Source organism: Suncus etruscus, chromosome 6 (genome assembly GCF_024139225.1).
Source record: "Suncus etruscus isolate mSunEtr1 chromosome 6, mSunEtr1.pri.cur, whole genome shotgun sequence".
Lineage (NCBI taxonomy): Eukaryota > Metazoa > Chordata > Mammalia > Eulipotyphla > Soricidae > Suncus > Suncus etruscus.
This window is the reverse complement of record NC_064853.1, coordinates 98019062-98046739: the sequence shown is the minus strand read 5'-3', so window position 1 is coordinate 98046739 and position 27678 is coordinate 98019062. Positions and strand designations below refer to the sequence as shown.

Sequence of the window (27678 nt, the reverse complement as noted above, 5' to 3'; positions counted from 1 at the left end):
AGATGTCCAGTCACACATAGTCAAGCTGAAACTCTCCCCACCAACCCTTTCAGCAGCCCAGCCTGCAGGAGTGTGGTTAGTCAAGGCGCTGGCCTCTGAGACATTTTAAAGAGGTTTTTCTCGCATTTGAAGCTTCCATCAATGAATATTAATGAAAGAAAAACATTTCCATTGAGTTTTTCAATACTTATTATAGGAGTTCAAAATAACTCAGGCTAATAAAATAGTCTGGTTGTACCCAATTTGATAAGCACTTTCTTTGAATAATTTAATTTTCTTTAAGATTGGGATTAAGGTTTGTCTGCATTTGGGAAAAGGTCACATTTTCCCAAAGACTGAGGGTAAATCAGCATCATGTACTGAGTTTCCAAAGAGGCCTGACCTGTGACTACGCCAGTGTCCTGGCTATCACCCTAGGAATCTCTTGCCTTTCAACCCTGCCCAACCTGCTCCTCTTGTTTCAGTCACAGAGGGTACCGTTATTCTAAGTTGTGCTGAGGGCTGAGCTGATATACAGACAGCATTGTCAACTGACTTTTTACAAGAAAGCTCAATTGGTGAGAACCCGGTGATTTTGTGCTTTGTAAGAAAAATTTGGAGGGGTAGAATTCAAGCCAGAGCCTGTGGATGTGGTACTGCTTGAGCAGAGTCTGGATATCTGAGTCTGGCCAAGTAGTGTTGGAGGTCTTAGGATTGCATCAAGAATTCTTGAGAAAGAGATACCATAGGATTATTTCCTGGTCCTGCAAGAAATATTTTATAGGAATGTTTTCATCACTCAGATGACCAAATTTATTTTTCTCATATGCATTTGATATTCATGCCCAGTTTCTGGTCAATCCCCCACATCTATGACCAAGTCTCTAAAGTTCTAAAAATGTGGCTTCTTTCTATTTCACCTTCTGGCTTCTCATTGGATCCACTGGCTTTACAAGAACAATCAGTAAGCAAGAATGAAATCTCCCCCACCTTTGTCCTCTGAATCAATCATGAATCATCAGCAAAAAGACCCTTTTCAAGAAGGAAAAAGCAGGATTAGGGATGACAGTCTCTGCAAAAAGGCAATACCCAAATCCTCAATCATGGAGGGGAGGATGCTAAGGAGTCACTTCCAATGACATGCTCTCTGCAGCAGAATTAGTTTTGAAAGGAACTTAAAGTGTAAACTTATTTAAGGAAAATAGAGCCTGATTTCAAATGATTTGGAAGATATGGTGTGGGAAGTTTACTGGGCAGGAGTGGGAGTGGGAGAAAAGACTGGAAAAGGGATAGGAAGCCTCCTGGGTGGGATTGGACATCCAGGGTCTAGTCACCACCTTGTCCTGCAGCATGGACACTTGCAGGGAGTGCGTGTGGCTCAGGAACAGACTTCACAACTTCCTGGATTCTCAGACAGAGAAGGTATTTAACAGGTCAGCACCGGCTCTTTGAACAGGGTTTAAGTGTCTGTGGCATCCTTGCTCTGTATTGGCTGCTCTAGTTAGCCTTGCAGAGACCTTCCTGGGTCTGGTGGTGCATGTGATGTCCCCAAGAAAATCCCTGGTGCAGCCCAGAAGCTGCATCCCTTATCAATCAAGATGCAGTTGACATCTCTTTTTCTGCACCAGCTCCTGGTGATGGTGGTGGGGTCTCTTTCCTAGTTACCCAGTGGCCCATTCTCCCTTTCTCTGCCTTCTTATTTCCTACCCCAATCCCTCCTATTCTTGCCTCCTGTTTTCTTTCTTTCCCTTCCTCACCCATCTCCCTCTTCTCTATCTCCTCTTCTCTTTTCCTTCTGTTTCCCCTCTTCTTCCCTTTTCTTTCCCCTCTCCTCCTTCCCTTTTCAAAAGTGGCTGCATTATTTCCTCAGAAAGGTCTATGATTGCTCGACCCAGGCCTCCTTCCCTCCCCAGTCAGCAGAGCCTGGCAGTTTCCAGAAGGGGGAAACTTGCCTGGAGGGGAGCAGTGGACAAGGGGGAGAGCCCAAGCTAGCCTTGTTAATTAGTAATGTCACCATGAACAAGTCCTGCTGAAGGTCATTTTTCTCTTCTCCCCAGATTCACAGCTCTCTGTTGAGATCCCCTCCTAGGGAATCCATGCAGTTACTGCCTGAAAAGGCTCTTCGAGAACCTTCATTCTCCCTTCTCCCTGCCTTTCCCTGATACACCAGAAATGACATGACCCCATTCAAGAGCCGAATAGTTCTCTCTCTGCCACTTGTGCTGCCTTTTTCCTGGACCATGACTGACCATGAGTCACAGCCCTGCTCTCTGTTCTGCTGGTTCTTAGGGTCCTCAGTTTCTAGTAGGGATGTATTTCTCAGCATCTCTGAAGTTCATTTGATCATAGATTTTTTATTTTATTTTATTATAGGAGTCTAATTCCCCCCAGAATACAAGTATATAATGTAAAGCTTCAAATAAATATTTCCCTCTTCACAAGTGAAAATAAACTTTACACGAGTCTTTCTAGAGACATGATCTTTTTCACTAGGGTTTTCTTGGGGGACAAAGAAGCAGCAGTTGAGGTTGTGATAGGCATGACTGTGGGGCTATCCATAGGAGGACATGGGACTCTTGGAGAAGCTCTGGGGACTTCATGAGTCCTATTTGGTTTCTAGTTTCTCCCAGGGGGCCCCTTCCCCCAGGTTCCCATGAGATGATACACCCCTAAGCCCCTACTTCCCTTTCTCCTGTCTCCAGGCAGCATGAACTCCAGGAAGATGCTTTCATGTCTTTTTTGCTGCATATACATGGCCTGGTTGCTGAGGAGTACAGCTCACCAGTAGAACCTGGGCCATGTGACCAGACTGAAACTTCTCTACCCACCCCCAATTCCACTCATGATACTGAGATTCAAATGTCTGTTGATGGTTCCGAAGGCATCAGAGCACACTAGTACCCTTGGTGATCTTTCTTGGCATGAACTTGTTTTTTTAAGTCTATACCTGCTTGGTGAGGTCATGACTTTGCTACCCCAGGAATTAAGGAGATAGCTTTGACCATTAAAGTCTTCATGGGACCCCATGAGTGAATGACACACCATGAAAGCACCTATTAAGATTCTGCCTTTCCAGGCACATATTTCATTTGAGTGTCCAGCAGGAAAACAGGATGTTGCACACAGTAATTGATGAAATGTTGTGGAAGAATCAGGAGTACTTAGAAAAGCCAGCCTAGTGCTCCTAGTTTTGGAGGAAGTATCTCCCCAAAATAAACAGGGTGAGCAGAAACCCCTGTTCTTAGCATGGTGCATGTGCTGAGTTGCTTAGTCTCACAGTGGTCTATGGAGAAGACGTCATTTTTGTCTTTTTCATTTGACAAAAGAGGAAATAAAAGAACAGAGAGGACAAAAGAAATGTTCGAGGTCATCTAGCTAGAAGTGCAGCAACAGGACATGAAATCAGACCATAAAAGGTGTTCAGTGGTCCTGCTGACAAAGTGCTGATCTGTCTAGGGAAGAAGGGCACAAGATTGGCTTGGCTAACATGCCAAGTGGTAACATGGGTCATGTTGCTTTGAAAAGGCATCAAGATCTTACAACAGACTTTTAGGAATGTAAGTGGATGTGCTAGCCAAAATAATGGATTGTAGATGGACAAGTTCCCAGAATTAGTGAGGAGCAGCAAGGCCTCTTGTTGCTACAAGAGGTCAAAGGCAATGCAACAGAAGAAATTATGCATACAACTGAACTTGGAGGGAGGTTGAAATGGAGGAGTATTGAGGTCCTTGAGGAAAGGAGATGGTAGGAGTGTGGTGCTGAAATTGCATGCATGGGGAACCATCATTAACAGATTAACAGTATTATAAATCACAATATATTACTCAATTTTTTTAAATACAAAGAATTTGGGTCAGAATGATAGTACAGTGGTAGGGCCTTGCATGTGGCTTGCCCAGGATGAACCCGAGTTTGATCTCTGGCATCTCACATGATTCCCTGAGCCTGCCAGGAGTGTTTTTTTGCACAGAGGCAGAAGTAACCCCTAAGTGCCACCAGATGTGGCAAAAAAACCTAAATAAATAAATAAATGTTAAAATAAAAATTCTAAAAATAATAATAAAATAAAATGCAAAAAATTAAATTAGGGGATGTTATAATGATTAGAAAACTTACTTTTGATTTGTTTTGGCCTAGGGGTCTCACCTAGAGGTGCTCAGGAGTTACTCCTGTCTCTATGCTCAGAAATCACTCCTGGCATGCTTGGGGTACCATATTGAATGCTGGGGATCAAACTAGGATCAGCCACGTGCAAGGCAAACACCCTATCACTGTACTATCACTTCAGTCCCAGAAAACTTTTTAAGGTAAAATAACTTCTGAAACAAACACAAAAATGAGAACGTAAGAAAGAAAAAAGAAAAGAAAGAAAGAAGGAAGAAAGAAAGAAAGAAAGAAAGAGAAAGAGAAAGAGAGAGAAAGAGTGAGAAAGAGAGAAAGAGAAAAAAGGAAAGAAAGAAGAAAAAGAAAGGAAGAAAAAAGGAAGGGAGGGAGGAAGAGATAAAGAAGAGAGGAAAGAAGGAAGAAAGAAGGAAAAAGGAAAAAGGAAAAAGAAAGAAGGAATGAAGGAAGAAAAGGAAAGAGAAAGAAATAAAAACTATACAGGTAACTCCCTCTTCTGCTTGTGGATAAAACAGAAGTGGGGAGGGGTCAAGAGTATCAAAATATAAGAGTGGTTTTTATTGATTTTTATTCAACTCTCAATTTCAAAGATGTGAGTTCATGCTGGTCTCTGTTACACACTTGACTTAGTAACTGCCCATCCAGGTGGTGTTAGTGGGCTGTCAGAAGTGGGGCAGGGGGATTCCAGGAGAGGGATTTTAGGGGGAACATGGGAATACATTCAGGCTGGCTCATTCGGGGTTCTCACTTCTTTTTGAACACTTGACGGCATACCTGGTCACAGCATGTCAGCTCCTGCAACATCAGAAAGCAGGTGAGTGGTTGAAAAGCCAGGACTTTCTCCTCCCTGGCTCTTGGACTGGCCCTCTCTGAGTATGATGGGGGATGGAGGGCAGGCCCAAACAAAGAGGACATTTAGTCATTCTGGGCAAAGTGCACCTCACAGACCCAATCAACTGGCATGCCCTGCAGGTAGCAGTAATTTGATTTTGACACTTGAACAACTATAAAAATGAAACATGCTAAGAAATAATCCTCTTGGGTAGGATTTCTTACTCTCATGATTAAAACAACATTGCCTAATTTACAAAATGCAGAAAGGTCATGAGCCAGGGAGGGTTCGAGAAGGGGAGTAGGTAAGGGCTATGTGACTACTGAGCTGTCCCTCTGCATTACAAACCTTCTGAAGGTCTCTGCATTAAAGAGGGGGTGTCCAAGCAACCACATGGTGTGAGTGTGCGCTCCTAGAGGGGTCCCCTAGGCCTGCTTGTCACAGAAGATGTAGATCTTCATTAAATAGCAGCCCCTCCTACCTTATTTGTATCTTATAACCTTCTAACAGAGGTGTGAAAAACTCAAAGGTGGAGACAATCAGATCATTGCAAGTGGAAATGACCCCACAGGTCTCCATTGCAGGTCCTGTTGGGGACTAGCCTGCAATTAAAAAAATCCATCATCTACCCTGAGCAGGTAGGGAGCACCATGGGTGGAACACATGATGCCTGCCGCCATTTATCACTGGTTGACATTGCCTCAGAAATCTAGCTCTCAGGCTTGCAAAGCAGAGCTGGCTTTGCAGCATGCTAGGTATCCCAAAGAGGGGACAGAGGTGACAATACAGAACATCAGAGCCTGGTCACCTGCCTGTGTCTTTTGCTGGATGAATAGATGCACAAAGAAATGACAGTGTGAAAAGCTATTCACTCACAACATGAATGAGCAAGTGCTTGAAGGCACATGTGCACATATTGTGATTTGAAATCACAGATTTCACACAGATTGTCTTGAATGTTGACGAGTGACATATTTATCTCCCTCACCAGATCTCATATCTCAGACCATCAACAGTGTCTCCTGCCCCTTCATTCTAATTCCAAACAAACCTATATTATTTAGGGGATTGGGTGGACTTATCTTGGAAGGCAAGCCTGCTTTTATGCATTTCGACTCTCTATCTTGATTTCTCCCTAGCTGGTCTTTAAAAGGTTCCCTGCATTTCTCTTTCAGATCTCAGCTTCCTAACTCAGCAATCTGAACTTTCATTTTAATTGCCAGTGTTGAGGACACGGCCATCTAGATTCTTCCATGGTCCCCTGAGCTGGGTGGAATGGAGGCTGAAATGGTTTTTGGCAATGTGACCACTGGCCCTTGGCAAAAGCCCTAGGGAAGAGTTAAGGACCATTTATCTTGCCTCAGTGCTAAATGAGATAAAAACAGGCAGTATGGCCACAGAAGTGGGGGTGAGGGAGCAGAGTCCAGGACTTACCAGGTATAGTTTGTCTCCCTCAACCCACTGCTTCCAGCCACGGTTTGCCTTCTCTCCCTTCTGAACACACGTGAGAACATTTCCTTCCCAGGTGACCAGTGACTGCAATGACAAAATCCAGGTAGATCAGAGGGGATATCCCCATTGGAACCTAACTAATCTTATCCCTTAGCTGTGGTCCGTGTGACCGTGCTGGATTCATGTTGTCTCCTCACCCCTCAAACCCCTTCCTTCCTGTTCAAGCCAAATCGACTTTGGCAGCTGGTTCAGTTAAGAAGCTTCCTCTTGTGTTCTGCCAGATGGCAAAGACAGCATCCCCAGCCTGTGGGGGGAAAGATGATGAATTTGATGACATAATGATGTAAATTTCTAGAAGGGGAAAATACCTTCACAGCAACAGATATATAGATACCTGTCAAACTCTAATAGCAAATTGCGGTCAGTATTGACAAAAACCTGATTTCCGTCTTTGTAAAGGTCTCCCATATATCAATAAGAAACAGATCATTACCCTAATAGGAAATTCAACAAAGAATGAACCAACAACTAGAAGGAAGGGGTAAAAACAATAACAACCCAGCAGATGGCCTTTGAACATAAAAAAAAAAGATATTCAACTCAGGCTGGTTTATTTTTCAGATACGATTCATCATACGGTACAAAATCAGAAAGTGTAATTATACTCTAATTTGAGGGTAGCAAGAAGGCAGATACTCCCATACTTGCTGATGGGTATAGAAGTCAGCAGGAATCTTTTTACAACTTTACATTACCTTTCAAAATACATAACATCTACTAGCAAAGAGTAACTTTTGGGAGTTCTCCCTCCAGGAAACATGGATGAGCATTGTAGTTTGTAAAAAGCAAAGGCACTGAAGCCATCTAACTAGCAGAGTGCTCCAGAGGCAACAGGGTGAAGCTTTTTCAGGTCCTGGTTCCCAGGCAGCAAGCTGGACTCACCCCATGAAGGTCCCGTGGTAGCATAAGGATGCAGACCTCATGCTGAACAGGTTGAGCTCTGTGTCTTGTAAACCCAGTGGTGATAAGTGGATCTGGTTTTTTTTGTTGGGTTTTGGGCCACATCCCATAGTGCTCAGGGGCTACTCCTGGCAGTGTTAGGGGAACCATATGGGATGTAGGGAGTTTATGAAAGACCTTATGGGGTAGCAGGGATTTGAACCACGATTGTGGCTAAAACATGCAAGGCAAGTGCCATATGTTCAGGGTTATCTTTCTGCCTCCCCTTATTTTGTTTGTTTTTGAATCACTTGCATTTTCAGGCCAGTGTTTTGTCACAGAACTGTTTTCTACACATTGTTAAGTTTATCTGTTTCTAAAATAATATTTGACCTTGATCATAGTATATAGTTTATGTACAGTCTTATTCCTCCTCACATTACTCCTTGACACTCCTTGACATCACTGTGTTGTTGGTTCCAGTAAAGGGCTGGAAGCCTCATAAATTCCATCAGTGGGAGGCTGGTTAAATACACCATTGGGCATCCCTGCAACCTCTGAAGGAGGTAATATTTTACCCTAACAGATGAGAGCTGGCTCCATGGGGGGTATTTTCCCCTTAAAAAAGCTGGGGCTGGGGGATGAGTACTAGTGTGTTCAACCTTGACAGCATTTACCCTTCAGGGAGCACCATATATGACCTTGGAGATCATAGAACACCTCTGGGGGAATCCTGACCATACGCACATGGTCCAAGCATTGGACTGTTCAACATAATTAGTCAAGTTTCACCCAGACTGCAAGACCATTGCTTGGAAACTCCCTCTTCCCCAACTCTATAAAGAATAAAAAGAAAGAACTGGATTCTGTATATCAAACAATAGCAGTATGTCTGCAAATATTCCTGTAACTGCAAGGAGGAAAAGAGTAGACTGTCAGAGGAGCTTGCAGGACTAGCTCTAGGCTGCTAAGAAAATTCCTCTTTCCATCCTTAAGTGGCATTTTTGAGGGGTTAAGGTCTGGGGCTGAGAATGACCCCTGTGGTGGGTGGGGGCACTCTATATGGTACCAGGATCAGGCCTTGGGTACTATCTCTCCAGTTTTGAAAAAAAAATTTTGTTTTGGGGGGAATATCTAGTGGCACTCAGGGGTTACTCCTGACTCTGAGCCCAGAAATCACTCCTGGCAGGCTCAGGGGACCATATGGGATGTCATAGTTTGAACCCGGGTCTGTCCCAGGTCAGCCATGTACAAGGTAAACGCCCTACCACTGCTATTGCTCTGGCCCAGTTTTGAATATTTTTTTAAAATAAAAAGCTTCTGCTTGGATTAATATCTCCTAACGAATTAAAAATAAAACCCTACATGTTTCCTAAAGTGAATTAAAAACTCTCCCTCGGATCCACCTAATATCACTGAATACCTTTGCAAAGCTTAATTCACCGTGGCACTCTTGGGAGGGAAATGTCTGGAATATTCATGTGTTATTGCAATAAGGTCCTATTAGTCTTGGACTCTGAGTCAGTTATCAGATAGATGAGATGAAATTTTATCTTCTATTTGACCTTCTGACCCTTCTAATTCCACTGACCCTTTCTATACTTAAACAGACAAGACAGCTTTGTTCAGATGTTGCGTCTGTACAGGAGAGATTTTATGAAGAGTTTGGAGGTAAATGCCCTAAAGGAAGTTCAGAGGATAAGTGTTACTCAAAGAAGATTAGGTTGCACAGCCTGAGCATAGACATACATCAATCTGGCACCAGCAGGTAATTGTCCATATGTGCATCTGCTTGCTCACGTGGCCATGGTCTCTCAGGAAAGGCAAGGAGAGAATTCCTCCTTAAAAACTCAGAGCAGACCCAGGGGAGAGGAACTGACTTAGGGTAAGTGGGAAGTTGGAGAGGCCAAAGTCAAGTGGGTGTGAGCAATGGGTGACTCCTTCCAGGGCAGGAAAGAATGGCTAAATTGTTTCCAGAAGTGAGAGCTGATAAAGTTGACAGGAAAACAAGGGGCACCGGCTTTCTGCTGCCTGGGACCCTGCCTAGGGCAACATCATAAAACTGAACTGTTTCGGTCTGAGCTGCAGGAGGTTGCAAAATTTCAATTTCTCTATTGATTCTTGCACCTGATGACTTGGCCTTTGAGCCCCACCATTTTGAAAAGAATTGTCAGTATATCCAACATTTGAGATGGGTTCTCCCTCTGGTACCTTTCAGGACTATAAGCTTAGGGTCTCCTTAGAGATGGCTTAGGTGGGTGGATGCATTTGGAATATTTCCCTTCCTACTGGGCTTTTGACCTGAATGAGATTCCACCCCTTACTTGAAGGCTGGTATGCAGAAACGAGATCAAGGTGACTGAGAAATATAATGTGTCCAGCACCCTGGGCTTCAAGGTCAAGGCCAAGGATAACCTGGTTCCCTTTCCCTCATTCTGGCTCTCTTGGCCAGCCTAGGAGAGAGACCATGGGACCTGCTGGCTTAGAGAGGTTGCTTTGGGAAAGTGTCAAGATCTCTGATTTTGAAAGTCTCTTGGTCCAGAGAAGACACCTGAGGGTATAGGGCATTCAGTGTGCTTTGTCCCGACGTAGTATGTGGAAATGCTGCCCTAGTGCAGCAGATGAGGCCACAGACCCCTGGGAGTGGAATTTTCTACCCAAACTCCCTAAGTGTGGGGGCCAGGGCAGAGGCACTGGTGGGTGAGCACTGCACAGAGGCAATGGGTGCGAGGAAATTTCTCACCACCCATTTTGTCTATACTGCTTGAACCTGGACATCCAAGCTTAGAAACCTTCTAAGTTTCCTAGATAGCGTCATTCCCCTGGGGTTAGTTTGGGAGTAGGAGAACCCTAAAATATCACTGAGGTTGCTGGTGTCCCCATTCATGCTTGTACACACCAAGCAGGCATTATCAGATCTGGAAAACTCAAGATGGGCACTAGGAGCTGAGTTTTAAGAGGGAGAAGACAAGAAGTCACTGGGCTGTGACACTGTGACAAGGAGGGGGTTGCTTTCTCAGCCTTCCCCCAAGACCTGCTTTATATGAATGTGTGGGTGCAAACAGATGTGACATAATGCTATTGTATGCCTATGAGAGAGAGAATGTGACCATGCCATGTTACTGCAAAAACAACAACAACAACATTGTTTTAAATAATAGTAAAATGAAGATATAAAAATATCTGCACACATCTTGAAAAGTAAAGCAAATTAGCCAAATGAGGCTTTGCCTTGCCTGGGCCTTACTGGACAGAGCTGAGTAAGGCACCCTTGAAGAAGCTGAGTGCCCCTCCAGCTCGCTGCAGGCTCCCCTATCTCAGTCCTTCCTCCTGTTGCCTTCCAACCTAGGCACTGACCCACCCTGCTGCCACTTAACTCCCCTTTGCTTCTTAGCAGAATCTGGCCTCCGACTTCTGGACTTACAAGATTCCTCATCACCAATTTCCTGAAGTCCCTTTTGGCCCCCAGTGACCAGGGTTACTTCCTGGTAATCAGGCAAGCAGCTGAAACTCCATCTTGCTGTTGCATACGCCTCTTGGCTTTTGTCCTATCCCTCGAACTTCAGAGATGTCCACGTGCTCTGTGTGCTGGGTGCTGAAGCAGGTACAGGTGAGGATGAAGGAGGGAGAGGAAGTACAGCGCTTGAGAAGGCTCCTGTACTTGTTCCTATCCTGCCTGATAGAGAAGAGTCGGCCACAATCCTTAGAAGCCAAGAGTCCTTGGAAGGACTATTCAAGGTCATCCTTCCTGAAGGAGAATTCTGGCCTGACCCCGGTCACTAGGAACAAATACCAACCTCCATTAACCACTGACATCAACTTGAATAGCCTTGAGATGGGACTCTCTACCACCATCGGCCCACAACCAACAATTTATTCTTTTTTCCCCAACTAGCCCTAAAAGACCCCTCAATCTAAGAGCAAGATGGCTTTGTGGGGGACAAGAGTCTGCCACCTTCTCTGGTCACTTGAGCTAGAATAAACTTCTTTTCCTCCCATCAACCTACCTCTCAGGTAACTGACCAAACTTGGTTCAGTGACAATTCTGGGCCTCTCTTATAATGAAACCAGAGACATGGAACATGTGTGAGGGATGAGGTCAGCCCCAGTACATACCTTCACTGTCCGGTTGTCCAGGCCCTTTGTGTGCTCTTCAAACTCCACCCCTACCGTGAAATCCAGGTCATAGTTGCGAAAGGTACTGTTGGTCTTGGTCTTGAAGACATCACCGTCCTGACTGATGATCTTTGTCTGATTCAAGCGGACTGCGATCTTGCGGGTGGCAAAATCAATATCTGTTGGTGAAGGGAGTTGTATATGTTATGATGTATGTGTTCAGCTAGACTCATTCATTTCTTTAACAAGGCCAACTACTTGGGATCAGGCAGATCACAAGCTGCCACATTTCTCAGCTCAACAGGAAACAAGTGTATACTTATACTTGGCTAGTTGGGTGCTGTGGCTTATTTCTGAGAAACTGGGAGTCCTCAGTTATCTTCTGATGCCTGATGGGGAGAGGATTATAGTAGGCAGGATACACACATATATATGCATGCATCCACACAGGCACACACAGCACACATATTCATATACACATGGTACATACAAATTCATGCAGAGAAATGCATTGACACACACAAACACACACACTCACATACACAGACACACACACACACACCTTCCACCACAGGAACTTCTAACTCTCAATTTGACATATTCAGTTTACTCCTGAGTTTACTCAACAGACTTCATGGTCTAAAGAAAAAAATAACTAGGGGTCAGCAGTTGAGTTCTGATGAGACTTTTGTCAATGTCTTTAGCAGGATAGTGTGTGAACTTTTTTTTTAAAAGGCACTATAGTTTAAGTAGTTGCAATAGTGTTAAAGTTTGTAGCACTCATGTGAAAAATATTTAGCCCTCAATACCACGAAAATACCCAAGACTTTCCATAATGGTCTCACTGTAGCCCCCTAGTCTGGTGTGCCCCACCCCCACTATTTGGATCAGTTTTGTTATCTAATACCAAAGGTTTGTCATTGTTTGCTACTATCTAGTGTCTCATCTTGCCTCTCTATATTCCACAGATGGGTGGGGCCATCTGGTATTTGTCCTTTTTCCTCTGACTTGTTCCATTGAATATGACAACCTTCAGTTCCAGCCATTGCAATGAACTGCATGATTTCGCCTTTTCTTACAACTGTATAATATTTTAGTGAACTTCCATTTTTAAAGGAAACAGATGGGGTTGCGGTATAAGCTTACTTAGCAAGGCTATTCTGCCTCCACCATTGCTATTTTTTAAGTAAAGCTAAACCATCTTCTGCATTTTTATTATTACAAATCTCAAACAATCCAAAGAAGAGAGGAGAGTATGCTTACACAGCACATAGATTTCACCACTATCAAGATCTCCCACATTTTATATCTACATCTTTGTTTTGTTTTGCTATTTGAAATATTACTCATTTCTTAAAAACTGTTAGCAAGAAAAAAGGAAGCTATCTCTTCCCCATAAGAGTTTCATATCCTGGGGCCAGAGCAAAAGCACAGTGATAGGGCATTTGCCTTGTACGTAGCCAACCCTGTATGGACAGCAGTTTAATTCCAGGCATCCCATATCCCCAAGCCTGCCAGGAGCGATTTCTGAGCACAAATAAAGAGAGAAAAAGGGAGTTTAATTTCCTAAGCTTTGCATCTTCCAATCTGTAGCAAAGTCTTTCACTGACCTAGGGGTGTGCCCAGCTCTGTCTTATGGAATGGTCTAGAAACAGAGGAAGTTGAGTTCTGTGAATATTATTACTCTCATGATCTATAACTAGGTCATAGTGAAATTCTGGTTTTCCCCTTAAAGACCTAAAAAATTGCTGTATTTTGCTATAGGCCAGTCTTAATTATTGTTTTATTAAAAAGTCCCCATGGTCCTACATGTGACATGGCCATTACTTCTGGTCTTCATCTACCCCAGTATATTAACATCTCTGGGTCTAACTTCAGGTCCACCGTGGATGCTGAATATCTGAAAGCAAAGGAGGAGACAGAAAAGAAAACCAAACTATGGTGATGAATCTGCACAGTAAAGCAAAGTGAGTGGCAGGGAGAGATTACAAGCAAAATGGCATAGAAATCCCGGGTCTTCCTGGGAATAGAAGAAGTCAGTGTTGAACTTTATTCTATAGTGGGGAAACCAAGGCCCAGAGAAATAAATAGTAGGGTTGGAGCAACCCAGTAGACAAGCGTTCCCACACTTCCATTCCATTTCTAACTTACAACCAAGAGTCTCTCACAGAAAGAACTGCTTGTCATTGGCCACCTGGTTAGGTCAATCATAGCTCCAAGGGCCTAAGCCTAAGACTATTGAGTTCTTGCTTCATTGCAAATCAGTCTTTCTCTCACAGAAAGAACTGCTTGTCATTGGCCACCTGGTTAGGTCAATCATAGCTCCAAGGGCCTAAGCCTAAGACTATTGAGTTCTTGCTTCATTGCAAGTCAGTCTTTCTATCTGGGCTTGGGAGGATGCTATTAGAGATACCATGCAAATAGGGCTGAAAATAGCATGGCTTCCTGGCCACCCTTCAACATTTTCACAAACCAGTTAATCGCGTCACCTCTGTTCCACCTAGGTAAAGGGACCCAAACACTGGTGGCAGGCAGCGATGGTTCTAGTCATAGGAGTGGCGGGGTTGCAGCTGAGGGAAACACATTAAGCACTCACAGATAAGAACAATTTTTTTTCTTGGACTCTGCAGAGGAAGTGATGTTCCTGGTACAGTATTTGCACAGCAGGGTTATCAAGGGTGGTTTCCCTGCTTTTCTGGATTAAAGGTATTGCTGAGACTGACTTATAGCAGGTGAAATGAATTTCTATCTGAGAGGAAAAGGTCTGAAGGTAAGCTATTTCTGAATAATATATATGGCTTGTAGCTGCTGCGGAAGGAACAAACATGTATGCACACACAGCACTAAAGGCACTTTATTAAAGCATACTTTTCACAAGTGCATTTTGAACAATGCAAGCAGTAAAGTTGAAATATGAGCATACTACTCTGCATTAAAAGGCTCTGTAATGTGCTTAGGGGTGGATAAAACTTGCTAAAGCTGTGGATAAAAGGGCAGGCACCCTTGATTAGTTAAAGAGCAGAGAGGTGCGCAGGACTTCATCATATGAAACGTGAGCCCCCTTCACTGTGACAGCTTCCAGAGCCCTCGAAATCTGGATTCCCGAATTCTCAAACCATTAACATGCTTAAGCAATAGTGAGAGACAGAGAGAAAAGGGCAGGTTGCTCCCTTTTCCCCAAGCCATTTCCAACCACATCTACCAGGCAGAGAGGGAGCCAGCTATCAGCCTCTGTCTTCTCCTCCCTCATACCCATCTGCAAAGGTCTGTGGGCTGCACTGGCTGCCCTTCTTGCTCCCCATTTACCAGATGACTCCCCACAGTCTAGTTCCCACAACAGGTGCTTTTTTGTGCCCCCCACATGTTTCCAGTTTCAAAGTCTCACCAGATCATGTGTGGCTAGCGAGGTGATATCACTGGTTCGTGTGTGTCTTCAGGGATCCATACTTGTGTATTCCCCAAGTCCTTCCCTCCCTCCTTCTTTCATTCATTTTTGCCCAGTGAGTAACTCACATCCAGCTTCTCCCCAGGTCCTCTTATTTACTTTCTTCTATTTCTCTGGTTTCCTCCTGTCTACTTTTAACACTCCATGCTAACAAAACTCCCTCAGGAGGAACTCCCCACCTCCCACGTTAGCCCCTTGAGCCCTAGGTGGGAAGAACTAAGGAATGAGAGGCAGAAAGACTGGGAATCCATGGGAGAAGCAACAACCAATTCTGAAAAGTCCCCTTTTTATGGGCTGCAGATTTTTTACCCCATAGCATGATAAGGTTTGCCCCAGCTCCCTCTCTGAGGATTTCCCGAGCTCTACCCTTTTTATTGGTACATCCACCTTAATCCTGTCCTGGGATGCATCTCTTGGCTTCTGGAAACAAAACGGGTCAAGCTGAATCTTTTCTGCTTTCACACCCATGCAGAATCACCTTGTCTTCTTCATTCCAGTAATTCAGAGTCTCTGCCTTCCCCGTGATCCAGGACTAAAGCCAGCCCCAATTCCATTCCTTTCACCCCATAGTCATCTGCCAGCTTCTATGAACTTCATCCCTATATGCACAAGGACCTTATCCTATCCTTCCCAGATCTGGAACATGGCCCTTACCCCCAGGTCCTTCTTTTATAACTTAGGTAACCTCATATTCCCCATAACATGCCCCTGCTGTCCAGACTTGTCTTCCTGCAATTCCTTTCCACCACAGTCCTCAAGACCTCTAGAGAATAGAGAGATGGGGACAGTCCTCCACTCATGGATGGCCCTCCCTCTTGTTCTCGACATCCCAAAGTACCAGCTTTTCTGTTTTTTCAAATACATGCAGGGCCTTCATGCTGTCCCCATGCCAAAAACCATATTTCTTAGCACACAGACGCCTGATCCCTTGTGGATTTCTTTTTATGTTCTTTACAGCTTTTACTCCTACATATCATCTCCAGTGTTTGTTCTCTCTCTACACACACCTGGGGCAGGGTCTTTGTCACCTCTTTTCTATAGTGTTCGAGGTTCCACCCCACATAATAGAAATGGAAAAAATCTAGTGGAAAACATGCTTATAGACTTCAGCATATCATTTGCAGGGAGCTTGCTCTCTATATGCACAAACGCTCCTCTCTGGGTCTGAGGCTGTACTGGGATCTCTGAATGGTTGGAGAGGGGATTCAAACAATACAGGCAATCAGGTAATACTGCCTGGTGGGGGCCACTCAAGTACTAGTTGCCTGGTTTCAGCCTCTCACATATACCTATTTCACACATACAATACTATGTGGTTATTTTTGTTTCTTTGCTATGTAGAGATTCCCACTCCAGGGAAACTGCTGATTTAAATTTAAATATAAAAAGCAGTCCTTGGCCTTCAGAGCCAGGCCTGGTAACTCCGACCTTGGGGGGATGGAAGGGGAGAGAAACTCCTCCCCTATGTATATACAAACTACAGAGGCAGGGCTGGGCTCAGAAGACTCCACATGCCAGGACTTCTGTATCTCTTCGACTGGTATATTGGGGACTCTGGGAAGGACAGCTAGCCATAGCCCCCTGTGCTGATCACTTAGTCCAGGGAACTGAGATCCTCCCATGCCAGACTGGTCTTCAGGGCCAGGCCTGGTAACTCGGGCCCTGGGGGGAGGATGAGGGAGAGAAATTCCTCCCCTATGCATACACAAACTACAGAGGCAAGGGGTGGGCTCAGAAGACTCCACATGCCAGGACTTCTGTGCCTCTTTGGTATGTTGGGGGCTCTGTGTAGGACAGCTAGCCATAGGTCCCCTTGGCTGACCACTTAGTCCTGGGGACGGAAATCCCCCCATGCCAGACTGGCCTTAATGGCCAGGCCTGGTAAATCGGGCCCTGGGGAGAATGTGGGGAAGAGAAACTCCTACTTTATGCATACACAAACTACAGAGGCATTGACTGGGCTCAGAACACTCCACATGCCAGGACTTCTATGTTTCTTTGACTGGTATGTTGGGGGCTCTGGGCAGGACAGCTAACCATAGGCCCCCTGCACTGACCACTTAGTCCAGGGGACTGAGATCCTCCCACACCAGACTGGCCTTTAGAGTTAGGCCTGGTAACTCGGGCCCTGGAGGTTAGGTGGGGGAGAGAAAATCCTCCCCTATGTACATACAAACTACAGAGGCAGGGACTAGGGTCAGAAGATTCCACATGCCAGGACTTCTGTGCTTCTTTGACTGGTATGTTGGGGGCTCTGGGCTGGACAGCTAGCCATAGGCCCCCTGGGCTGACCACTTAGTTCAGGGGACTGAGATCCCCCCACGCCAGACTGTCCTTCACGGTCAGGCCTGATAACTCAGGCCCTGGGGGGAGGGGGGAGGAGAGAATTTCCTCCCTATGCATACTGGACCCCAGTCAGGTTTTCTTTTCTCACTAGTGTTCATTTTTTAAATTGCGCATTAGTGCTCATGCGCCAAATACTTTTTAACATCACCCCAAAATGTTCTTAATTCTTGACTGGTTCTAGGAAAGGAAATCTAATGCCATAAATTTGGAGGATAACATTCAAATTGAAATCTAAAATCAGTGTATATGTAGCTGTGACTACATATACAGTGGTCCTCTCTGACTGCCAAGCCTAATCCATAAACAATTCATCTATATAATGTATATAGCCCCTCTAATATATTGCCCATACCCCACATACAGCCCCTTCTACTCCCTCATATCCCATCCCGGATTCCTTGTCTTCTCCTTAATTAACCCTCTTTATCCTCAGTTCTTAACTTGTTAGGCACCAAGACTGATCTCCTGCCCCAACAGACCACCATCCAGCTCAATGACAAACACCCTCTCGATCCCCCATCTCGTTTCTTGCCAAGAAACTACAACTAACATTGCCTGCTGAATCAATCTTTGTGGCCCCTCTCACCCCCATCAAATCGTGGACTGTTGCATGATACCGAAACCACCTTCAGCAACACCTTTAGCTCAAGGACACTACATGATCCTGTAATGCCACAAATCATATCTCAATCTCAAGACCAAGGTCTGTGATACGAAAAAGTGCCTTGGCTTTCACTTCCCACAAGAATATCTCAAAAGACTTTATTGGGAGGCCTATATTGCCTTTGTAAGTTTAATACCTATATAATAATGCATCTTTTTTGTTTTTGTTTTTGTTTTTTTGGTTTTTTTTGGGCCACACCATTTGATGCTCAGGGGTTACTCCTGGCTAAGCGTTCAGAAATTGGCCCTGGCTTGGGGGGACCATATGGGACGCTGGGGGATTGAACTGCGGTCCGTTCCTTGGCTAGCGCTTGCAAGGCAGACACCTTACCTCTAGCACCACCTCGCCGGCCCCATAATAATGCATCTTAAGATGTGTATTCCTAAACATACAAGTAGCCTCCTCCATCACTTGTTTTCTTCAAATACTTTTTTTTCTTTTTTTTTAGCTTAGTTTTATATATTCGTTATATTTTTTATATATACATATTTTCTCTATCTTCACCAGTTATGGTGCTGCTTGGTACAAAAACCAAGAAAATGTCTTGCCTGGGATAAAAGCTCAGATCAAAACCAAAGCCCAGTATCTGTGATCTGTCATCCTTACCCAGAATAGCACCAGCAATACAATATGACACCATACATTTTTGTATAGGCACAGTAAAAAAAGGGGAAATCATAGACACAGAAACTACATCTTATCTTCTAAGGATAAGAACTCACACTTTTTATAACACAAGGGTTCCTCCCATCCTGGACATATGCCATGTGGATACAACTCAGTTTCCATGAGATTGAACAGTGTTAATTCAATCTCAACCCCCAGATCCCACACATAGAACTGATACAGCTTCCTGCAATAACACCAGGAACTAAGCTCCATTGGGAAATTTTTAACATCGCTCTGACACCAACTTGTGCCAGTGTTGATATAACAACGAGAACAACGTGGAAATGACAACTTGACCTAAGACCAGGTGGTCCTATCTCATCACCTAACACTAAGTGGAAATCAGATGATGTATCATCTTTGAACTGTGAAGAATAAGAGCACTAACTACAGAAAACTGACTTTGACAACCATGACTGGGCAAAGCTTACCTTGGGACCAATAAGGAAAACCCTACCCTAGGCTGTAGCCCAGGACTCTTACAAAAATCAAGATTTCCTAGTAGAGAGGCCCAACTTTGACAACAGAGACTGAGCAGAACCTTTGGAATCATAATATCCTAGGGACTGAGCAAAAACAGGGAGCACAAGATACAGAAGACTGAACACAACAACAAAGATGGAACAGAACCTCTAGAACTGTAAAGACTCTATCTTGTCCTATGACCTGTTCAGTTACCAAGATTGTTAGCTACAGTGGCCTGATTTTCTCACCCACAACTGAGAGGAAAGTTTCCTGGTACCACAAAAAAAAAAAAAAAACCTTTGGGATATGGTAATGAGTATATATGGAGCCAGTGGTTGTTCCCATGAAAGTATGCTTCAAGAGGGGAGAAACTCTAAATCTCTTAGGCCACGGGAATTCCCTTTATTCCCCAATACTTACTGTGCCTATGCAAAAAAAAAAAAAAAAAAAAAAGGGTGGGGGGTAACACCAAACTCTGCCACTCCAGCACTCCTTTTTTCCTATTTTGTTTTGTCTGTTTTTAATATTATTTTCCTTCTCTTTTTCTTCCACTTTTTTCTTTCTTTTTCACTCGTGTGGATATTATTTGGTGTTTTTGTGTGTGTGTGTGTGTGTGTGTGTGTGTGTGTGTGTGTGTGTTTTTGGCTGGGTGTATTTTTCTTTTCTTTCTTTCTTTTTTTCTCTCTCTTTTTTCTTTTTTGGTAGTTGCTACCAAATTTTTCTTCTCTTTTCCTTATTCTTTTTATTTCCAACAGAATCACATAACTTGAATCATTCAGCCTCATAAATTGAGGGGGGAAAATGATACCAGGACCAGTCATATGAACATGTAGTAAAAATAAAAAATGATCAGACTTGAACACAAAACCCAAAGTCAATGACAACAGAATAAATACCCAATATACAACAAGCTGTAAAGTGGAGATCAGTTACACTAGTATTCTTGGGGGTAAAGGAAGGAGATATGGGATACATGGGGAACAGGGGTGGAGGGAGGACAATACTGGTAGTGGGAATGCCCTTCATTCATTGTCATTATGTACATAAATAATTCTGTGAAAGACTTGTAATACATTTTGATCACAATAAAAATTTATTTAAAAAAAATCTTTAGAGAAGATGACCTATTCTACAGCGAATGATATCCAAATATCTATGATCAATGAACTAAAGATCTAATCCATGTCTGAACTTGACACAGAGTCATTCCAGGCTATAACCTCCATCCCATGTCCCCACTTGCCTGATTAAATTTGTTTGTTGGTGCCAATTTTCCAGGCTCACCTTCAGCCTGGTCATCCAAGTCACCTTGGCTAGTCTCTCTCCTGCTCTGCCCACCTTGTCTATATATACCTCTGGCAGCTGTTCCCGGGTCTGCCCGAAGCCAGGGCAGGCACCTCCCAGGTTTCTGTTGCCCGAGTTCCCTCCTTTCACCTCCCCATTGCCCAGCCCATCTGCAGGATTGCACTGGCCTCTCTCTGCAGGTAATTCCTGCCCTGCAGGATGAGATGCACAAAAGCTTCCCCCGCCCTTCTTGCATGCTCTCCTCCAAGAATTGCTTTTGCTCTCTAGGCTTGGCCCTTCTCTCCCAGCCAATCTAGACTCATCTCTCCTTCCTCCTCAGCCCTCCCCACAAGCCCTCAGATGCCTTCAGTGACCTGCTACATGTATCACTCACAACTGAGGCTGCTCTGCTCCATGTGATGTCATCATGTGAACCAAGACACTCTTTGATCATATCGTCCCAGATGGGAACAACAGCCGTCCCATCCCAATGTCCACAAAGTCACAACGGGACTTTAGCCTTTCCCTCCAGGGAGTGGTGTTTAGACAGACACCCACCCTCAAATATAGGTGTCCCTCCCCTATCCCAGGGCAGCATGGAAACCAAGGGAGGTGGCTCTGAGCCCAGCACACAGGGGTGGGAGCTTCACAGTCTTCTTGGGTACTGCCAACTTGCAGGGTAGACAGACCGTGAGTGCTGGGGCCACTCTGAGCAGCTCTGGCCACTGCTAGTTTCCTCCTCTGGCTACAAGAGAAACCTCCAAGGAAGAACTCAGGGTCCCCCATGCAGGAGAGAGAAGAAGGGGGGGGGGGTTTGTCACCTGTGTGCAATCTCTTCCTTCCTGCTGGCCCTTCAAGCTCCTCCAGGGCAGGGGCCACTTCGATGCCTGAGAGCTCAGCCTAGGTTCCCCCAGAGTCTGCAGGAGAAATCCAAGTTGCTGGCCTCCTTCCTGGACTTTCACCCCAATACTATCACATTTTAGAGACCTCACTCTGGCCCCCACAGGCTCTCCTTGAAATGCTGCCTTAATCCCTTGGTCCAATCTAATGGCAGTTCTCAGGATGGGGCACATTCCTGTTGCTCTTTCCTGTCTGGCCCAGAAAGGATCTTGGCATGCCCCCAAGACACACTAGATGTCTCAAAAGCCAAGAAAGAGGCTACCTTTGGCACTTTGGGGCACACCCTAAGCTTTGGCAGTGCCCTATCAACTTTGCTGAGTCAGGAGGGAGGGCCATGTGGGAAGTGAGTCAAGGCTGGGGACAGAGCCAGCTGGAATCTGTCCTGACACAGGAGCAGCCTGCTGAGGAAGGTCCCTTCCAGTGTGGAGAATGAAAAGAAAAAAACATCTGGAAGGAGGTTTGCTGGGGGTGTAGACACATCAGGGATTCTCAAGATAGTCACTGAGGTTCAATTGACCAGGTTGCCCTGATGGGGAAGACAAGGCAGGCATCCCTCACTGATTTGTTGGGTGGGGAAAGCACTAAGAGGTGAGAGCTGACTGGATAGTCTCTGTGCCTGCCTGCTGCCAGCAATCCTAATTCATGTCCAAGTATTCCTCAGGATCTAAATCAACCCCACAGAACCTGTGGTTGCTGTTCCTGAGGAGACCTGCTGTCATGATACCTAAATTAGGGGCTCTGGTCCCACCTGCGGTCATATTTCTTTTGCTGTGCTTGGGGAAGTTTTGGCTGGAAAATCCTTAATGGGAAAGCTTCAAGTCTGGGAAAGGTGAGCGCAGTCTTGACAGATAGTCAGAGGTCCTTGCAAAATGCCAGGTCCATGAAAAACCACCTGCAAAGCAGAGACCCTTGCACACACCTCCTCTCTGGTTGTGTGAAGGGCTCACAGGCAACATGATGGAGGTCTGCATTTCCTGGTGGCTCCACAAGACATCCTCCCATGGGAGGTAGGAGATTTTCCACCACCTACACATCCAACCCCCATCTCATGGATGGAGACTTAACCTAGACCCGGCTCAGAAGTCAGTTGAGTTGTAAGCTGCTTATGCCATGATCTTTGGTGAGTCTCATTTCCCAGACTCAGAGTCTTATTGTTCTACTCCTTTCCTGCTGTCCCTAGACAAGGCTAACAAAAGAACAATTCAGGGAAGATGGTCCTTGGTGGAAAGATGCAGTCTACCCAGTTCTGTGAGAGAGGATCTCAATGACATGCTGCTGCCTTAGCCAAAATGTGCCTGGGTAGTGGAGATGTGCAGTCACCAGCCAGCTATCTAAGCCACCTGTGAGTTAGGTACCATCTAAGGGCATTCTAGACATAGCAGATGAAGGAGCGGAGCATCAGAGATCATGCCTGATATTGCATATGCAGCTGATGGGGAGAGAAAAGATGTCTCAGGTCTGAAGAGCTCTCAACAATGGTGCTATCTGGAGGGCCTTAACAGTTCTTTAAGTTTTCAAAATTCTTTCCTTCTCCTCTCAAGCTCCCCACACCTTACCCAGAGCCTTCATGTAGCCTTCAAAGTTATCATTGCTTTCCATCTCCCAGGTTCCATTCTGGTCCTTGGACATTGTGGTGGTCTCTGGTTGGATGTGGGTGTGCAGTAGAGGACAAGCAGCAGCTGTAGGGAGAAGGTGTTGGAAAAGTCTCCTTTTATAGCCTGACACACTAACTTTATGGACTCTGAGATAACAGGATCAAAGGTCCCAAGCACAACCCAAAGGAAATTTCCTTTCCTTTGCAAAGTTCAGTGTTGGACTCTAGGGAATCCATGCTCCAGAAGCTGACATGGCCCAGGGCCCACCCAGGCGGGAATCTGCAGCATCTGTCTTTTGACTGGCTGAGTTCTCACAAATTGCCTAGCCCCATAATAAACATCCCATCCTTTATTTGAGAAAAAGAAGCACTGTGTGTCCACTCTCTGTGCCCTGCAGACCACTAGCTCCCAGCCCCAAATCTGGAACTGTCTAGTCAATAGCCAGACCTTGGACCTGCTTGGGGAAGGAGGATGATAGAATCCACATCAGTGGGGCTCCACTTGGCTCTGTCCTGGGAAGGTGGTGTACGTAGTTCAATGTTCTTGATACTAAAGTTTAGTCTTAAACAGTTTGATTTTGCAGAAAGAAAGGTTCATGGGGTTGGGGCCAGAGTGATAGTATAGCAAGTGGACATTTACCTTGCAAATTCTGGTTAGATCCCTAGCTTCCCATTTGAGCCCCTGTGCTCCACCAGAAGTGATTTCTGATCCCAGATCGAGGAGTCACCCCTGAATACCCAAGGCTGTGGCCCAAGGCTGCTATTCAAGCCGAAGCCTGTCTGGCTCCAAAGTCCTTCCACTATTGGGTGTGCTAAGGTCAACCTGAAACATAAGTTGGAGGCTGACTTTGGATTCTGCCTCCCCCTCACCACTTAGGGAAGGTGCCATGAGGGCTCTGAGCGGCAAGGTTCAAACAGCAAAGCAAGTTCTAGAAATGTGAACGGGTTAAAGTCAGGTCTAATCTGGGAGGGCTGCTTCATTCTCTGAGGAGCAAACTGCAGACCACTTAAAGGGGAGGAATCTGGACAAGGACAATGTCTCAGGCTGTAGTTCAGACTGTGCCAGTGAGCCAGCAAACAGGTTGGTGTCCTGTTCTGACTCATGGTTTTGGGAGATAGGGACTACAGGAACTATAAAGTATGATTTGAGATGTGCAAACCTTCCCAAAAGCAAGGACAGTTTGGATGAAGGCACTTTGGAACTTTAGTGTAAGTCTTATTGTGCTGTGAAACAAAAACAAATGGTTCAAACAAATGTGTGGCTTGGAAGGACAGAAAACAGCGTGTTATTTTTTCTAGTCCACATACAAGAGGCAGGAAGGCACAGAGTCAAAAATGGTCAAGGTGTTGTATCAAAAAGCCAACTTGGGCTAAGAGGGGCACAAAGCAAAGAACTATGTTCCTGCTGAGAAGACAGCTGAGAAGAGGCTGCTGAAGTGGACTCAGAGGATATGTGAGTTTTGTGCCTTGAGGTCCTTTGTGCTAATGGCAATGTGAGTCTAAGTGTTCAACCTTTGATGGAGGTGCAGATATGCCCTTCAGGTTCAGACTCAAGGTTTCCCTACAGGCCCCTATTGGCTTCCCACAAGTAAAAAAAAAAAAGTCACCTGCTAGGAATTGGGGGAAAAAATAAGTAAGATTGGTGATGGAACATTAAATTCCCAAAATAGTTGTATTATGAATAACTTTATAAGCTAAACTGTTTAAATAAAGTTTTTTTTTAAAAAATAATGTGGCTGTAAATTGCAATAAATGAATTTAAATAGTGGTTATCTTTGCCTTTTCTAAGACAGGAAGTCAAAAAGAGGTACTTGCCTAGAGTACACAGAGTACACAGGAAGAGTATGAAGTCAGCCAAAGGACAACAAGAAAATCTGTGTGTTTTCCCTAGGATCTGTGTGAATTACAAGTTCTTCTCTCACTGATTTGTGGCTTGAATTTTATCCTTTTGGCATCAAAATGTGTGGAGTCCTGACTTGTTGTACCTTAAGGCCACAGGAAAGAAGTAAATGTAGAACTGTCTGTTGAGACACTCCTTCTTGCCACGTTATCCTGAGTTCCCAGTAATAAAGTCATATCAAATGTAAGCCCCAAATTGTAAAACATACATAAAATAATCTACCATAAAACAAGCATCAGCAGAAACACACAATCAGATTAGACTTCAAAGAACTTCAGATAATAAAATGATCAGGTACAAACTACGAGAGAAAAATTTTCAGCATACAAGAATATACAAGGAAAAATAGGCAGGGGGTGTTCTTTTTTATAACTGAAATCTAATTATATACATGTTTATAATCATGGTGCTTAAAGATATTTTAAAAAATAATTTACAAATATGTAAAATTAAAATTACTTAAAATAATTATTAAATTATTTAAAAATTTAAATTAAAAATAATCATACTATTCCTACTAAAATAGAAATTAGAGTCAAGGAGATAATCTAGAATGTATGTAACACAGAATATAGTGCTGGAAACATACAGTATCAAGGCCTAAACATGCTTGAACTATGATGCTTAAATAAAAAAATTATTTTAAAAAACAAAGACCTAAAGTCTTTTGGAGGAACAAAACAACCATATAGGTTACCTGGAAGAAATAATACAATAATCAAACAATATATCAATCAACAATATAATTATCAAATTGATATCAGTTTATTATTATTATTATTATTATTATTATATTCTCATGAAAGACAAGAAAGGAACAATTTATAATGCTGCTGCTGCTATTACTGCTGAGTAACAATTCAAACCAAAGCCAGTTTCATGCAGATGGGAAGGTATGATGACTGCTAAATCATGCAGAAGATAATAGCATGCATATGGTCATGAGTTCAACTCCCCAGTATCTCTCAAATGCAGAGCATGGTAATAGAAGCTCTGCTGTCTATTATCCCAGGAGGCTGGAGAAATCCCCAGCAATTCAGTATTATTGCCCATACCTTCCCCTGGAGTTTCATCTTCTACATTTCACTATATCACTGCAGCCTGCTTTAAAGTAATATTGACAAACTTTTTCACATAATGGTTACATAAAATCTGTGATGTGGATGTGATGAAACATGGCATCTTAAAAGTAGGAACAGAGGAGGCTAGAGCAATAATATAGTGGTTAGAGCATTTTACTTTGCAGTCGACCTGGATTTGATCCCTTACATCCCAGATGTCCCCCATACCCACCAGGAAAAATTCCTCAGTGAAGATCCAGGAGTAAAACATGAGCACAGCTATGTGCTCCTTTCCCCACAAAAAATAATAAGCAAATAAAAATGACAGCAGAATCCTTGTTTCAAAAATTTTGCCCTATGACCCATTCATGCTCACAGATCACTTCCCTGAAAGTTCTTCTCATTTTTTCAGTTGCCAGAGTGACTCCTCTCTAATCTCTCTCCCACTAGACTCTACTAGTCTTTGTGCTCATAGACATGCAGTTATTTACATAATTCTTTGTAGAATCTCTCGAAAAAACACATCAACTATCTTTCCAGATTGCATGATGCAATGCTTTCTGCAAGCAACCCACCAAACATACAAGTGGGGTCCCCTAGAAGAGGTGTCTGAGATTAATGTCTGCTGAGAACCAGTACAGCCAAGATGCATAGGTATTTACCTACTTTCTTCCAGAGTGCTGGTGGGTTGAATCTCTCCTTCTTGCCTTTCTGGTCTCGCACTCTGGAGTCAAAGTCTTTCTGGCCCTGGCCTGCCAGGTTCTGCCACCCTGTCTCTTCCCTGGAAGTGGAGCTGAGTTTCCCTGCGGGCCAATGCAGCAACTGCCTGCTTTCTGGTTTCCCCACTGGCCCTTCCCTCCAGTTGAGCAATGCTCCTGTGGCTTACCTGTCATGGCAGATTGTACTTGCTGCTTGCGGAACTGTGACAGGCCACCAGCTTTAGCTTCTTCTGGAAGTTCCTTCTACCACCAAGTAGCACAGGCTTCTGCTCCCACAAATCTGGCCATGAACCTTTACCCCAACACGCTTGCAGCTCAGTGATAACTCAGGCCCAAGATGGGGTCTGTTAGTTGTGAACTTTTCAGTACTTCCCCTCTAAACTAACTTTTGGGAGAGGTCATCCCAGATAACTTCTTCCAATGGACTCTGTCTCTGCCTCCTCAAGCAAGGATTTTGTGGGCTGCTGTTTCCCATTGACCTGCCTTTAATCAGCTCTAAGGAATGTAGCACGGGCTTCCTCCAAAAGATCCAGGTGAGGTTTTCCCCCAAATATCTTAAGACTTTTTTTTTTTTAAATACTTGTCACTTTGCCATATAGTACTAGAGTTAAAGAGAATCTGTAACCCCAGGAGAAACTACTACTTTTACCTGCAGAAAGCAGCTGATCTAGATTTGGGTTGATTCCAGAAACAGTCTTTTCATCACAAAAGTGTATTTTTTTTTTGTTTGTTTTATTTTGGGGTCATACCTAGTGATGCTCAGAGGTTACTGTGGTGGAAAGAAGCTGAGAAGTAAGGGGATTTCTGAAAACTAGTGTTGTGCCATAATTAGGAATTTCTATATTAGATCTATTCAGGTCTGCGTACCACCCTAGCCAGGTGAATTGTTTTACTGTTAATCTGTGCTTTGTTTGTGAACATTCTCTCATAGCTGTGACTGGCATTTTGCCTCAAATATATCTGTCCCCCACATTAAAAAAATTAGAAAATTGTTCACCCACATAGATTTGTGTGGTCTCTTACCTCTTCAAATTTCACCATTTGTGTCATTCACTCTCTTTGAGGAAACACAAAGAAGTTCTCTAACACAACTCGACCCAGAAGTAGCCCGCGGCATCCTGGCCTTGAATATAAAAGAATGTCTCTGTTTAGAAACTTGTGCTCCCTGCAGTTATGAATGCAGGATGAACT

The 27678-nt window shown here is 44.2% G+C and overlaps 1 protein-coding gene across 1 annotated transcript; it reads right to left on the bottom strand.

Annotated features, from left to right (window-relative positions):
• Positions 1–4686: 4686 nt before the first annotated feature.
• On the bottom strand, positions 4687–22887 carry RBP2 (retinol binding protein 2). The gene is made up of 4 exons (XM_049775915.1): positions 22770–22887; positions 11441–11619; positions 6368–6469; positions 4687–4896 (listed from the first exon to the last, which is right to left on the bottom strand). Exons 1-4 carry the CDS (start codon positions 22840–22842, stop codon positions 4846–4848), a joined length of 405 nt encoding a protein of 134 aa, XP_049631872.1. The 5' UTR covers positions 22843–22887; the 3' UTR covers positions 4687–4845.
• Positions 22888–27678: the final 4791 nt, after the last annotated feature.

Bases quoted from the DNA above. Each gene is read 5' to 3' on its own strand.
- RBP2 (XM_049775915.1), bottom strand. From the start codon at position 22,842: ATGTCCAAGGACCAGAATGGAACCTGGGAGATGGAAAGCAATGATAAC. The intron at 6,470-11,440 runs GTATGTACTGGG...TTGTCATTGCAG, and splicing joins TGGACAACCGGACAGTGAAG to TCACTGGTCACCTGGGAAGG. The intron at 4,897-6,367 runs GTAAGTCCTGGA...CTGATGTTGCAG, and splicing joins AGGGAGACAAACTATACCTG to GAGCTGACATGCTGTGACCA.